A 15,524-nucleotide genomic window follows, 5' to 3' on the forward strand; every position below is an offset into this window, starting at 1 on the left:
ATCTGCCATAGAAGTCAGCTTTCTCTAGGTCTCATGGTGTGCCATAGATATTTTTAGACAAGCACCTATCACAGATGAAAATCTGCAGACTGTGTCTGGAGTATATGGCGCCCTTGAAAGCAGTGTGTCAATAAAAAACGGACAGCAGGCAGGTCTTTAGCAGGTGGTAGAGTTGAGATGTACTGCAAGGCTAGAAATAGAAAGGTTCAATGCAAAGATTCATCAACTCTACTGTCAATAAATACTCCATTTTCATGAACATGATGCCCAGTTTTTTCCTAGTCTTAGAGAAAACATTGGTTTTGTTTATTTTATTAGCGAGAAATTGCATCATATTTTAAAAGATAAATTAATTGCAGCATTTAATTCACTAAAATAATTAATAAACTGTACATATAACAAAAGCTAAATAGATATCTTAGTGCATTTAGAAGAATTGGACATATTCTTTTCTTTAACCAAATCTTAATGAAGACACCATAATCTTTATTTAAGTTCAGAAACATGTTTAATTTTATTTAGAAATATCATCAGTCTATTTAAGAGAAAACCGTAACTTTCCCTGTTGGTGGTTTTGCTTGTTTTTTTTGTTTGTTTGTTTAATTAAAGTAACAGAAAATGTGTAGTTGGAATGGGATTTTGCTCTTGCAATAATAAACAAAAAACCTTTTTCATGGAAGAGAGGACTAGACCTATAAGACATATTTCTTACAGACTTTGAGAAAAAAGATTTTTTAAGTTCGTGAACAGTAATTTTTCATGCTTTGATGTCTTCACATATATTTTGTTCCCCATGAATTGATTGTGCTTCTTTGGATCTTTGGAGAAAGACTTTAATATCCTATAAAAAGGAATAAGGATATATTAAAAGTAATTTCATGTTGCAGCCTGAAAACTGCAGTAATAACACCTTAAAACTTGCAGTAATAACACCTGTCTATCCATGGGGTGAGCTTTCCACTGACTAGATTATGGTGAAAAACTAATTTCAGTGGAGGTAAATTACACATTCCCCACATTACAGATAATATCTTCCAGCAGGGCACTGGAATTCATTCAGCTAAGGTGCTATAATATCACTGGGATGATGGTTTTGTGTTAGCAAAAAGGACTTCATTGCCTTTGGTGATTTTGCATAACAACACTATGTTAAAATGCAACTCAAGCAGATATCTTAAACATCATCTTAATATTATTGTTAAACAGAAGTATCAAGATGATTGTTTAAACTAGTAAATGCTATTTAAAACATACCAAGAAAAATTTTTAATTAAGGGGGGTTTTTTAATATGTCATATTTCAGACTGACCTATAACAACTTCCAGAAAATAAACATAAAAGAAAACAAGCAACTAACATGTGGAATAATAATATACCCTCAGCAGATTAATTCTGTGCTTAGTTCTTTATAGCATATTGTCCAATTTGTTAATTTGCAATAATTTTTTATTAGCAGAATTTTCTCCATTTCCCATTTCAGCAATACTATCCATTGCAGGATGTGTAAGTAGGATGAGCAAGGAATTTCTGTTTTTAAAAAATAACATGCTGAGCATTCAATACAAACATAAATATTTAACTTTCTAGCATTTTCTGATACTGTCGGAATACACGTTTTTTATTTTAGGGGAATAATTACAGTCAGATTTTATATATAAATATAGTGTTTTTACATACATGTAGTCCAAAATATATTTTGTGCATATTTTGAAAATACAACCCTTTTTCAAAAGCAGTGTCTGCTTGTATGTAATGAAGCCTCACAAACTTACAAAATATCAGAAGCATTTCAGTGAATACAGAACTATGCTAAAAGAAAATATTTCCAGTCCTTGGTTTTAGAAGGTTGCACTAATATTTATCTTTGACTCGAGGAAACACTTCACTATAAGAAGGCATTTTTCAGCAAATTGAGTCAGACAAAGTAGTTTCAATCCTCATTCAATAAAAATAAATGTTGTACTAAATACTGTCAAAAAATTGGAGATAGGGTGGTTCAACAGTTCAACAGTTTTACTATGTCCATCATTAATGAAGGAAACTTTTTTTTTAACATGAACACATATTATTTATAATATATAACATATAAGAAACAAGATCTTTTATGTAGATTAAATTTTCTAAGATTATTTAGTGATGGGATACATAATCAAGAGAAGCACAACATAGGCCTCTTTTTTAAATGAGGTAGGTGCTTAAACACTGAGTTAGATTTTCCTTTTCTTGCACACTGGGACATTCAAAACACCACATGAAAAAAGCTTTTCAAGTTTCATAACTATTACAGTTACAGCTTATGACTAGACAGTGATTCAGCAGTGCTTTTTTTTTCTGTCAAAACCTTGATAAATGGTCCAGTTCATAAGATGTATTTAACACAATCTGTATGCACACTCCCTATGACAAGAAGCTCTTTTTCTCTGTGAAATGATACACAGAGTTCTGAATGTTTTTTATGTAATATTAAATGGATGCTGTGGGTATAAACCGGTTTTGTAATATTTCTTCAACATACTAATGTTTTTTCTTAAAGGCATGTTAACTATACCTTAATAGAAATCCTGCTTCAGAGGAACTTCTAGCTGAAAGAATATCTGAATTATGTAAGTGAAATTATTAAAGAATGAACAACAGTAACAGCAGTAACCATCTGACAATTAATTTAGATGAACAAGCATAATGCAAGGGCCTGTTCAAAACATAAACACATAGAAATATGATGTGATATCCCTATCTTCAAAAACAGAGCTTTTTTTAAAGGGCTGTTCAGGATTTGAAAGCAGAATAAGAAATGTAACACAGTTTATCCAATGCATAATGTTTTGGTATTAATAAAACTGAATGCTAATTAATAAACTACCTTATCTTCAATAATTATAAGAATGTAGTCCACTCAAAGTAACATACTGCATTAAGAATTACAGAAGTAGAATATATCCCAGACTCTTTCTTTATCACAATCAAAATGCAGAATTACTAAAATATGTGGTTGTTTCTGTATTTACTGTATCTGTGACAGTCTCAGAACAGACAGTAAAATAAAGAAAATTTAATTGAGCATGCAATGAATGCCTTCATAAACATACACATATGATTGTCATCTGCCTATTCTCAAGGAATAAATTTCATCTGATACATGAAAAGAAATGTGTTGATCATGGCAAACACTTGAAATTTCTAGTTAGGACCGGGGAACCTTGTAATCAGGATAGAAAAGACAAGATGAAAAAGTAATAGAATTTCTGGGCATATTAATTTGTAGACATTTGTACTAAAGCTGACAGAAAGGTCACCATCATGTAGGATGTTGCCAGCCTACTAGCAGAGAAAACAAAATCCCTGCAAAAGACGATATTTCTCACATGGGGGGGGGGGGGTGGATAAAAAAAAATAAAAAAGATATGACAGATAATAATGGTTGAAATGGAACAGGTCATCAAGATCCAAAAGAATTAGGTATCCTAACTTAAATTTGAAAAAAATGTAAGCTAGATGTTCCCTTTATAGTTTTCAGCAAAACATTTTACTTTCCAATGTTCATTACTGCATTAGTAGAAACATTTTAACTTTTAGAAACCACACCCTAACTTGCTATATTTATCTTGTAAAAGATCTCAAAACAACAGCACTGTGGTTGACTTTCATTTTTGTAGACATCTCTGAGGACAGTTTCTGCAAAAAAAATTGATTCTAATAATATTGTCTTGGAAAGAAAAAAAGTTCACCTGTTCCCCAAATAGGGAATTGATGCCGGAAAAATCTTCCTGGAGTCCATATGTAATAAACCAGAATTGTAACATCCTTAAAATAATGGCCCCTGGGTTTCTATGCCTGTTCACTGGTGAATATAACACTTTTTTTGTAAACCTGAGTGTTGATTCCATGTATAAAACAAAAGTCCGTATTTAACAGTGCAGTCGAGGAATGAAATAGACTGGGTTTAAGTACAGAAACCATACAGTACTATATTTGAGATACAGTCAGTATAAGCCTTTTCAAGAGGAAATTTTAAGTATTACAAATGAGAACTGAAACTCTGCATCACCTAACTGTTGAGTCAGGAGATACAGTGGAAAAATGTCTCATTTAAATGGAATGATACCGATATATAAAAAAGATATGGGAATTACTCTGGGCTAGAATATGTGCACTGAAACTCTCAGTTACTGCCAAGTTTCACATACACTATCTTACAGCTTTACTCACAGACTGACAACTTTTATACCTGAACTCTATATAGCCTACCAGCCAGAAATAACACAGGCAATTGATGGCAGCTAATACAGTTTGAACATGCACTATAATCTACTCTTTAAGCTATGTAACAAAGTTTCCCCTAGAAATGGTAAAGGAAAATCAGAAATTTTAATAAAGAACAGATACAGTGTGTTTGATTTTCAGCTATTGGCCAGTGTGAAAACATTTTAACAAAGAATCCCTGCAAATTGCCTACCATATAGATATGGATTTACTCAGTTTACACCCTGATTAAGTTTTAATTTAACTTTCATCGCAATTGATATTCATGAAGAGGCATTATATTAAATGCTACAAAGTCAGTGAGCGTTTGTGTAAAAAACAGTTATTGAGGTGGAACACATCTAGAGAGCTGGTTTAAAAAATGCTTTTGTCTACAAGAAATTCAGTGAGAAAAAGTCAGAGTAGGTAATGCAATATTCAATAAAATAAAAAGAGTCAGAAAGAAAGAATGGGGAACAGAAGGGAGGAATGTCCTAACGTTCCATGGCTTCTGTCTTCCCAAATTGGCTGAGACAGCAACATGGGTAGGACAGACATACATGGATAGTTATAATCTTCAATTGTATTGTCTTGTCTTTGACATTTTCTATCATTTTCTACTGTTGCAAATGCAATTTTAACCCTCACTTTTACTGAGTAAATATATTATTTTATTCTTATATTTTATCTTCTACTAACAATGATTATAAGTGATATAATAACTGCTGGGCAATTTACATCCTACAAGTGAGGAATATAATTAAGAAATAGCAAGTTACTCCTAAACTGTCATGTATCTTATTCAGATTTACATTTTGCAGGACACTATGTGGGTGATCATCTAAAACTGGTGAAGACTGTTCATATTTGATATGGGGCATGCACATGCAAGCCTCTTCTTCTCATGCTATTTTCTTACACCATGGATATCAAGTACTTCTGCCATAATAACTCAAATAGGGTAATTGTCTGGTCTGGTCTAAGCTTGCCTTTTTTTTGCAGCTGATTTAACGCATGTTTAGACATAGGTGCAGGCAGCAGGGAAGCTCTAGAGAATGGCAGAGAAGAACACCTGGACCTGTACTGCCTCTTCATACCCTTCTCTGCTGCCTGGTTGGCCTGGGATGGAACGGGATCTGCCACATATCCTACAGTGTCCTGCAGTATGATCCTGTTGGGAGGATAATTCAATCAGACTCCCTTCTATGGATGGGGAAGAAGGAAAATCCTCATCAAACAAGGCAGTGGAAAATCTGTAGGCAGCTCCAGGCCATCAAGACTTGTACAAAAAACAGGTCAGAAAGCAGCCCAGATTTTGACAGATGGAATTTTCACAGAAAATAAAAAACCTGATCTGCGTTAGAGCTGCTGGGCTGTATAGCTGATCTACGCTGCAAAATGGCAGTATCTACAGAAGTTACATGTACATTTCTGGGATAATGCAAATTTAAGCATGTGTACTTAGAAAGTCTTTGGTCCCAGACAGGAGTACTTACAGGAAGTTTGTATTCTTGGCATGTGTTGATCAAATCTTTCATGAAAGGATGCTTCAAAAGGAGTTCAACTGCAATGGGTGTCAGATCTTCAGCACCTAATTCTTGATACAACTTGATGAAATGCTTTAAGTAAAAAATACTATGTGGTCAATTTATTGTATAAAAAACTGTGGAAAAGCAAAGATCATGGCATATTTTTTTTAAGGTATGATGCAAGCTACAAAACCATCCTTGAATCAATCTGCCTACCTTTTTATAGCTGTCTGCCTTCTCCAGACAGCTAAATCTATGATAATCTTCATCTTTGCTTCCTCCAGTATGAAACACCTTGAGCAGAGATGCCACTGAAATCATTCCTCCTGAGTAATTCAAGACTTCTTTTTCATTCTCTATTAAAGTATTTTCATTTGACAATATGTTGGGGCTTGAAGAATCCTAAAAATTTAAGGCACAGGTATCATACTTGGGGATAAACAGTCCGTCAGCAGATGATCTGTTTCAGTTTCACAGCCATTAAGAACAAATGAATTACAATTACAAACTTCAGTTCTTACAAAACTAAAGTTATCAACTCAGACAAAATTATCTACTGCACTGTAGGATGGAGGAATAGATCTTGACAGTCCAGAAATATCCATAATGTTGGCATTACCAGAAATTTAATAGACAGCTTTTTCCAGGAATGTGGCCAACATTGCACAGAAAAACTAGTATTTCTCAGAGCAAGAAAACATAAAAATATTTAATAGTTACAAGTTAGTTACAATACCAAGAACTTAGTGTTTATTTAAGGAGTAAACTTAGTAATTCTGGATGTTCCCATGAAAAATAAGTATGAATTTTCTAGTCCAGTTCTAGTCACTGCAAGAACTCTGTTTTGGCCCACAGTTAACCAGCTCTTCACAGAAATAGGTATTTTCTAATTTATGCAGAATAACGTTTACTTTAAGGAAGCAATTATGTAATTTTGTGGTGATATTAGAGCTGGTCAAAGAGAAAAAAACAAAACAAAACAACTAAACACCACCCCCCCCCCACCCCCCCCCCCCCCCCCGCCCCGCTGTAGAGATTCGTGAGCACAAAGACGAGAACATGAGAGCACAGGTGAACAGTGCTTTGACTAGATTATGCCACAATGCAGACTAACCACTAGAAACAGGAAATTGCATATAATTGAACAAACTATTTCTTTCTTCATTAGGAAGGAGACTGCTGAGGTTCAGTCTGTGCTGTGTGCTGTGTGCCTTGGCCTTAATATATTTCATTTTGAGCGCAAGAGGAGCAGAGTAATTTACAGTTTTTTCAACACACAGTAATACAGAAACACACAGTGTTACAGAAATAACAGCATTGAAGTTTTTGGGTCTCTCATTGCATTGCTTACACTGAGCTTACACAACCAATAATAACATTTTATAAACTTAAAATGAAGGTATTGAAAGAAGTCTCAAGAATATGTTTGTCTGAGCTTCTCTTAATAACATGAAGGCTTCAGATGTGTTTTTGCAAGCAGATACCAATGAGAAGTCATTACAATTATCCATACAGAACAAGAAAATGAGAAGAGGCAAATTAGGTGAAGTTCTGTAAGTGCCTATGTATGAACCAGCTACCTACTGTGTAAAAGTTCCTAGAGATGAGCCGGATAGCTCTTTATATTTCACTGATGAATGTGCCACAGATAATATTTATCAAATTTCTAGTACCTGAAGTGAGAATTGGGATATTTAGTCATGTAGAAACAAAGGTTTAGGTTCTTAATTTGACGGTGAAAACCACTTTGGATGTCTTCAGGACTCTGTGTATTTCATGGAGCTTGGCTTGAACATGACATGATATTAATGCACCCTTTCCTCTTTGCCTCCTTGTGTTTGTGGAATAACCTTCATGAAATTCTGTCTCTACTTAAGCCTAGGGAAAAAACTCATTTACTTAGTACAGGATTTTAGTTTTGTTCTTTCTCCATATTCAACATTGTTTAAGTGCATAGGCATGGAACACAAGGCATAAGAAGAATGAAAATATTAATTTTTTTCAAATCAGTTCAGTGATTCTGTGTACCAGCCTAGCCAATAAAGTCAAAGAGAATCCACACAAGCAAGATTCATTTAGCATTTAATTTTTGGATATTCCTAGGTTTCTGAGGGACTCTCCAAGGTGAATTAGGCACATAATTTGTCTGTTTAGTACACTGTGGGGCATACATCAGATATATCACAGATTCTCAGAGCCCATGCCTTGGGTAAGAAAGCAGGCATGAAGAAATGCTCAGGTTAGATGGGACATATCTTTCTGCTCCAGAGATCCAGTTAATTCCAGGCTGAAGGCAAATGCTCCCCTTCACTCATGACTCACAAACTTAAGAAGTTGTTGACACATAGGTGATAATGCCAGTGCTCTTACTTACATACTACCAAACTTCCAACCAAACAGATCAAACCAAGCAGAAAATGGCAAAGAGGAGAACAGGTTGTGTAGCTTTATATCCAATGAGATGAAGGAACTTTCCACTGAAATATGGGAAATTAATACCACGATATCTAATTGGGAGTATTCTGTGCTCTCCTTCCTATGGAATGTGTAAAATCTTACTGTCTTATTGTCTTGTTCAGTCTCTCCATTGTACAAAAACTCTGTTGTGCCAAACAAAACACAGGGAAGTATAATAACTTCTGTAATCTGAAATCATAAAATGCTATCTTGCATATGTATATGATTACCCTGTGTAGTAAAAGAATGCCTTTTTAATAGTGTTTCTAGAGATCTTGATTATATTTTAAGTCCTGGGCAAATGCTGGAGTCACTGTGGTTGTCAAAGGGCAATGAATCATTTTATTATCTCAAGTAGCAACCTCTTTTCAAGGTGTGTAGATAAATAATTTATGTGTCAAAAAATGACTTATATTTTAATAAATATAAGTATTCACTAATAAGTAACTGATGCATGCAGTTGGACTAATTCCAGTTTTAAGACTTTAACAATAAAAATATACTCCAGAAATACTAATAATGTTTAAATTATGAGTTTCATTTGATGAAACAATGCATTCATCAGGGCTGAAAAAATAATTTTAAAATTATTTTGTATGAAATGAATTATTATTAAACCTTCTGGTTTACAGATAAACCTAAACACTTGCAAATAACACAACAAAGATGTGCCTGAATACCCCAGAGAAATGTAGTGAAAAATAAAGTAAGACCAGAAATAATACCAGGTCTTGCATCTCGAGATAACATTACTGTAAGTCACACTGCAGTCTACTTCCAGGGGACTGACAACTGGTCAATTAGGCAAAAGAATTACTTACATTCATATGCTCAAGGAGTAGTCAGCAGTAAATATCTTAAACTTTCACTATTGGTAAGCAAATTTCCAGACATTTGAAAGGATCCTTCTGAGTATTATTACCAATGCAATGCTCCCATGCATTCAGTGAGACTACTTGTAAGGACTGGAGCTACCCAGGATAAGCAAATATAGAGGAACCTAGTTAATTTATAATTTGAAAGTACTACTATTATTCTCTAATATTTTTCTGTAATATTTTACCACACATGGAAGGGAAGCTTCTTTTTTTCTGTGAACGTATGTTCCAGTAGCAATGCTAAGTGCTCTGTATACACCTTCAACTGGATCAGAGTGGGAGGCGAAATAAAGCAGCATCTCAATATAGTCCAGCAGAGCAGGGTCTTTTTTGGTATCCACAAATAAAGTGAAGAAAAACTATAAAAGGGCAAAAATAATCAAATTAATTTCTGTAAGTGTAAATAAATGAAATACAAATCAAAGACTGTAGAGAAAAGTATGAAATACAGTAATCACTACAAATAAGAGCTACTATACTTGAGATGATGTAAAGAAGGCTTTACAAATTAAGGTTGTGATAAATCATAAATGTGTGTTAAGTAATTCAAGGAAACAGAAATTCAGTTTCACAGAAAAAGGAGAAATTAATAAAACTTTGTATCATGACAAATATGTTCAAAGCATTTTTTGTATTCAGAATAGCATGGAAAATTCTATGAGCTCAGATGCAGTGATCATTTGCTTCCCATTCTTTACAAAGCTGGTTGCTGTGTAGCAAAATTAATGTCATTCAACAAAGAAACAGGAGTAATAAAGCCTTTCTGAGCAGACTATAATTTAGAATACTCAAGGCTGATTCTTGGATTCCTCTCTACATTATTCTGAAGCACCACTTGACCTGAAAAAAAAAATCAAAAATATGCAGCACTTACTGAAAACAGAGATCCAAAAAACTGAGAAATGAGACCTCTCATGTTTGAATAGTGGTATTTTCAAAATACCTGTTTTCAGTTACCTTTATGAGGTGTTTTAGCCTTTCTGAAGACACGGGTTCCTCGTAACTTTCTGTTATGCTTAGATCTTCATTTCCGTTAAACCATAAGCCAACCTGATTTTATAAATAAATAAATAAGTTTATTTTCACACATTGAAATAAGGTGGTCTTTATACTCTAGCTGTTCAACACACAGGTTACTAAGAGCCTAATTTCTGGACTTAATCAAACTGAATTTGTTATTAATATACAATGACAGGAGAATAATTAAATAGCTGTTTGTATGTTGTAACAGATATTTAAGAAATTACTGAAAATCAAGTAGGATAGAAGTGAATGTATGCTTTTGAAAAAGCACAGTTGTAAATCTGTGCTGCTGAAAAAGCAGAATATGATATGGAATTTCTACACATGTTCTGGTTTCTTCCTTTTAGGACATTCTTTGCTAACATCTAAGGTTTTCTGTCCAGACTGTACTTTTAGAAGAAACTGTCCAATTCAGTATGATGAGGGATGGAGGCATGGCTCTCCCCACGCTTGCCCGCTCCCAACAAGATGACCAAGAGTCCTATAGAACCAGAGCTAAAGCTGCAAATTAAAAATGCTCAAAACCAATTCCGTAGTACTAGACTCTAGTCACAGGAAGGATCATCTAGATCTGGATAGGCGTGAACAAACTTGCTATAGAAAAACTCACTTGTGTGAAACCACACCAGGCTGGGTAACATCACAGTAGGGACAACCCAGTACCATTACCTGCAGATAGGTCCCAGGACTGTGTAGTTTCCCAGTACAGGTGCAGAGAAAGAGGGCAGATCAGAGATGAAGCAGGTCAAATTCCCCGTGGAAGGTTACTCAAAACAGTTGTTTATTGCATATTTACTACCTTGAAATACTGAAGTGATTAAATCAGTTGCTCAGTTATTATTATATTTGAAATAGAATCCTATGCTAAAAATGTACATTTTTGGTCTGTATGTCTTGTAACTGTCAGCTTGTTTGCAAACTCTTCAGTAAAACTTACTACAATAGGAAAATAAATGCACATACACCTGCATTTTTTGTGGGTTTTCTGGCTTTGCAGAGTTTATTTCTTAGAAAGTCTGTGGGCAGACTTTCTAAGGTGGGCATGGATTGGCAGGTGCTCCTGGAAGTTTTAAATTAATCATAGAAATTCTGAAAATGACACGCCTCTGGACTAACACAGCCTTTATTTTTCTTTAAAAAACAATGTTAGGTGATTGGAAAACAAATTACAATAAAGATTCTGTGAAGTTTATTCAAAACAGGTGGGAAATTATATTTATATCACCAAACAAATACACAAACTGGCAAGACTGGAGAATCTACAGACACCTATATGTGCATATACATGATATTTACAGGTAAATATAGCCTAAGAGAGTGAACCAGAAAGTATGATTCTAAGTATGATTGAAAATGCAAAGTAAAAGTAAGTGAAAATGAGCAGAATTTTGATGAAAGAACAAAAATGTACTCATGATACTCTTTCTGGAAAACCTTGCTGAACTATCTGACAATTCAAATATAAGTTGTGTTCAGAAAAACAATCAAATAATTTTATAATTTTCCATGTATTCAAGGTCTGAGGAATGATCTTGAGAAAATTAATTATTAGAAAAAATCGAGAAACATTTAATTAAAATGCAGCCAATGAGATGAAACTGAAATGCTTATTTTTGCTTGGAGCAAATTACCTTATTCAGTGTCAAGTTAATAGTCATCAAAGTGCACACACAATGGTTTCCTTAAAACAGAAAGGATTTTCATTTGTGATTAATTTATGGGAAAAATAGGAAAATCAAGTTAAATGTACATTTAATTAGCCTGATTTGTGGAATTATGGACAAGATACATATTAGGCCGTCAATTTCTTGAGAAGACTTTTCACTAGAAAACTCCCTCAGACATAAAGCATTTAAAATTCAGAGTGAGTTTCTCAAGGTGAATAAATCAAACAACATATCATTCAACTCAGGGAGTTTAATAAAATAAAATTTGATTTAAAAAATAAAAGGATTATAACCTGTATATAGTGTTCCTGCGTAACGAAGCCTGATCCAGTGACATCAACAGACTTGAAGACATGCAGTGTTTTGAGGAGTTGCGTCACAGATGGCACTGGCCAAGGCTGTGCTGCGGCCAGCAAGAATCTGCGCCAGTCAGTAAGTTCTGAGCTCACTATGCATTCAGATGCCATATTTTCTAACTATAAAACCAAAACAGCAAATATTGTCAAATGTGTACACAGACATAGTCTTTCAATAGCCTGTGTATCCTTAGGTATTTTCCTGGACAGGATGTGAAAGGTTTAGTACTGAGGTTTCAGATTGCCCTATAAAGGGCAAAACAAAATAGGCCACAGGCCACTGTGTGTCGACTGTCCTGTGCTGTTGATATCTCTCTAAACAAACAACCTGAATGCTCAAATAGGCATCTACATATACCTTAGCTTATGCTTTGAGAATGTAGTTTTGTAAGTAAGTTCTTGCTTCCATGATAAATTTAAGTTTCATTTAAAAATGGTTCTCTCAAGGAAAGAAAATGCTATTATCAAAATAAAGATAGGATTTATAAGAACTAAAAGTTCTCAAAACATACAGAACATGGGATACATGCACATTTGGTCTATTAATAGACAATATTTGACTGATAGTTTCCCTTAGATAATTAATTTTTCGTGCTGAGATTAGGTTTTTATATAGTCAAGATGACTGATGTGACTAGTTTGCACTAAACTCACTGGAATTAAACCACTTTATCATTTAAATGTTTTACTCATGCAGTTCATCTGTGTGAAGAATATATGAATAAAGCAGCGAAATCATGGGAAATTGATTAAAAATCTTAATGTGAACCATGGTTTACTCTCATAAATAGTTATTAAAACATGCTAAAACAAGTAAATATTTTCATTCTATAGGCCTATCCACAACATCTGAAAGAGAAGTTGGTTCAGTATGGAAGATTTGGAAGTTTTCGTGTTTTTAAATCTGAAAACCTTGGATGGCATCTTAAGAACTGATATAATTTGCAAATTGTAAATAAATAAAGTGCTGACAAAATGTCTGGCACAGTGACTTCCATGATCCTACCCTAGTGAAATAGAAGAATTTTAAAGAAAAACTGATAATGTCCTATAATATTATAATCTTCATTTTATCATACTAAGGACAATGTTGCATCTTCTACACAAACCAATACACCAGTGGAAGAGAATATAGGGGTTAACTTACATCTGAAAGTGTTAAGTTCTTCCATGCATTAGGAAAGCAGTTTATTCCAAGATTCAAATTAACCAAGCCACTGACAGTTTCAATAAAATTTTTCTTTGGTATAAAACCTAATAAAAAACCAAGATATAAATATGCTTAGCCTTTTAAAAATAAAATTCTGTTTTAAAAAAAACCAAAACCAAAACAAACAAACAAACAAACAAACAAACAAACAAACAAAAAAAAAAAAAAAAACCACCACCACAACCAAAATCCAAACTGTTTTTAAGCTGTTTAAGCTCCTGTTTTTAAATTTTAATGGCCACATGAGAAAGTTATTTATTTTCCTATATACACTTTCAATAATACTAATATTTTCCAAAGCAAATATAAAATCTTGTAATTTAAAGTTATTCAGATGTGGCCTATCTAATAGCAAAATTTCAAATATTTCACTGTACTGCAATTCTTCTGGTACACGTCCTGATCTGCATTGAGTTCACTAATCCATCCTCATTCATTCACAGTCACCAATCTTAGAGTTCTGTGTATTGAATACCTACCAATATTTTCTTCCACTCTGCTCTATTTTAATCAATCATAACTCTATCTTCAGTATTTAAAGCAAGTATATGCTACAGAATAGAGTTAAAAAACATTCACTGCTGTCTATTTAACTCTGAAACAAAATTCAACTGTTTTAAAAGCTTCTCAGAACTCACATATGAGAGTTAAAAATAGCTGCATTAATTTTATTTTAAAGAAATCCTCAGAAAAAAAATCATTTAAGTGCAGCAAACCCTATTTGTTTTTTAAACAGGAATAGATTTATTTATGAGCAAACAGAAACTTCAAACTTCAAGTATGGTATTAAAATACAAAATTATGTATAAAAAAATTTAACAGACAGATATGAGTCTTTTGTTTCAGAAGTGGACTTTTCTGGGTCAGTGAGAGTTCACTGCAAAACCTCTGCAGTAACATTAAAAAGAGTAAAGTTTCAAGTTATTTAAATTTTGAGAGAGCAGGTTGTGATCAGTTCCATGGCCTCAAAACAGGAGATTTCAGATTACATTTAAAAGCAAACACAATCAGTGAAATACTGGACAGACTTACTTATTTTTTTCCTTTTTCCAGTCAAACTTCTCATCCATTTGAAAAGGCAAAGCTGTGCACATTCTATGGCTAAGGTCATTTTGTTTGAAATGAAACAGTGAAGTGAAATTTAGGTTTATGAAAAAGATATGTGAGGGGAATATAAAGAATGTGTTTGAATATTAATTTCATTGTGTCATTATTCAAAATCAAGTTGTCAAGTTGAATTAATAGTCTGCATCACTGTCGCCCCTATTTATGTCCAATCAGGAAAACTAGGATTAATGCCCTCAGCAGAGAAATCCTACACATATATAAGCTTGGAAACAAGAAGACAAAAATAGTCTGTTGAGACAGGAAGAAGGAAGGGAGAAACACCTGGATTTGAAGCCTATTCTCCCACAAATTTCAGCATGAAAACAAAAGCTGGGGAAAAAATACTGTCAGACTAATAACAGTGTTCTGATGTCACACCTTGAAAGTATCTGAGTTATCTACTTTGAGAAAGAACATCTTCTAATAATTGTGATAAATTGTTTACTGTTTCCTGAAGCACCTTGGATTGCTAATACAATAATTAAAAGGTAAACGGAAATTTGGGTCCTTCATGAAAGTTCAAGCCTCAAGGATCAGATCACTTCCATATAGCACAATGAAGCCTGCATCACAAGAGCATCATTACTGGGACATTTCATCCAAAATTCAAGAAACCAGATAACGTTTTAGTGGTTCATGGGGAAAACAGGCTCTATGGTCCATGACAGAGCCAGTGAACTACAAAAAACAACAGGAAAAATGTTTACATCTTCTTTGCAGTCTCAGATTTTCTAATGCTTTACCATGAAGAGTCCAGCTAATCATCTTTATTTGTTTTTTTTGCTTAACGCTTCCATTTCCATTTGATCATTGGCAGTCTAAATTAGCTTTCTGTCACACTATCTCATGTTTTAAACTTTTTAAACTGTTTAAACTCCTACTATGATTTCACTACATGACAATAAAAGATGTAGTTCCTGTATTTCTTATGAGTTTCTGACTTCCTGAAATGAAATTTAATTTTTATTTTCTGTATAGAATTCTACAAGGATACTAATATCCTCATACCACTTTTTGTGAAGCTACATGACTTCAGAAACATACATTGAAAGTATCTG

General features: G+C 33.7%; 1 protein-coding gene across 1 annotated transcript in view; it reads right to left on the reverse strand.

Moving 5' to 3' along the window:
- Positions 1–707: 707 nt before the first annotated feature.
- SPEF2 (sperm flagellar 2) overlaps positions 708–15,524 on the reverse strand; it is a 77,927-nt gene continuing 63,110 nt past the window's right edge. Inside the window, exons 28-34 of the mRNA XM_058424087.1 lie at positions 13,297–13,403; positions 12,087–12,269; positions 10,061–10,153; positions 9,289–9,462; positions 5,985–6,170; positions 5,736–5,858; positions 708–841 (exon numbers count right to left, since the gene is read on the reverse strand). Of these exons, the coding sequence (XP_058280070.1) occupies positions 758–841; positions 5,736–5,858; positions 5,985–6,170; positions 9,289–9,462; positions 10,061–10,153; positions 12,087–12,269; positions 13,297–13,403 (950 nt within the window). The 3' untranslated portion in view covers positions 708–757. The remainder of the gene's footprint in view (positions 842–5,735; positions 5,859–5,984; positions 6,171–9,288; positions 9,463–10,060; positions 10,154–12,086; positions 12,270–13,296; positions 13,404–15,524) is intronic.

This window comes from Hirundo rustica, chromosome Z (assembly GCF_015227805.2).
Source record: "Hirundo rustica isolate bHirRus1 chromosome Z, bHirRus1.pri.v3, whole genome shotgun sequence".
Taxonomy (NCBI): domain Eukaryota; kingdom Metazoa; phylum Chordata; class Aves; order Passeriformes; family Hirundinidae; genus Hirundo; species Hirundo rustica.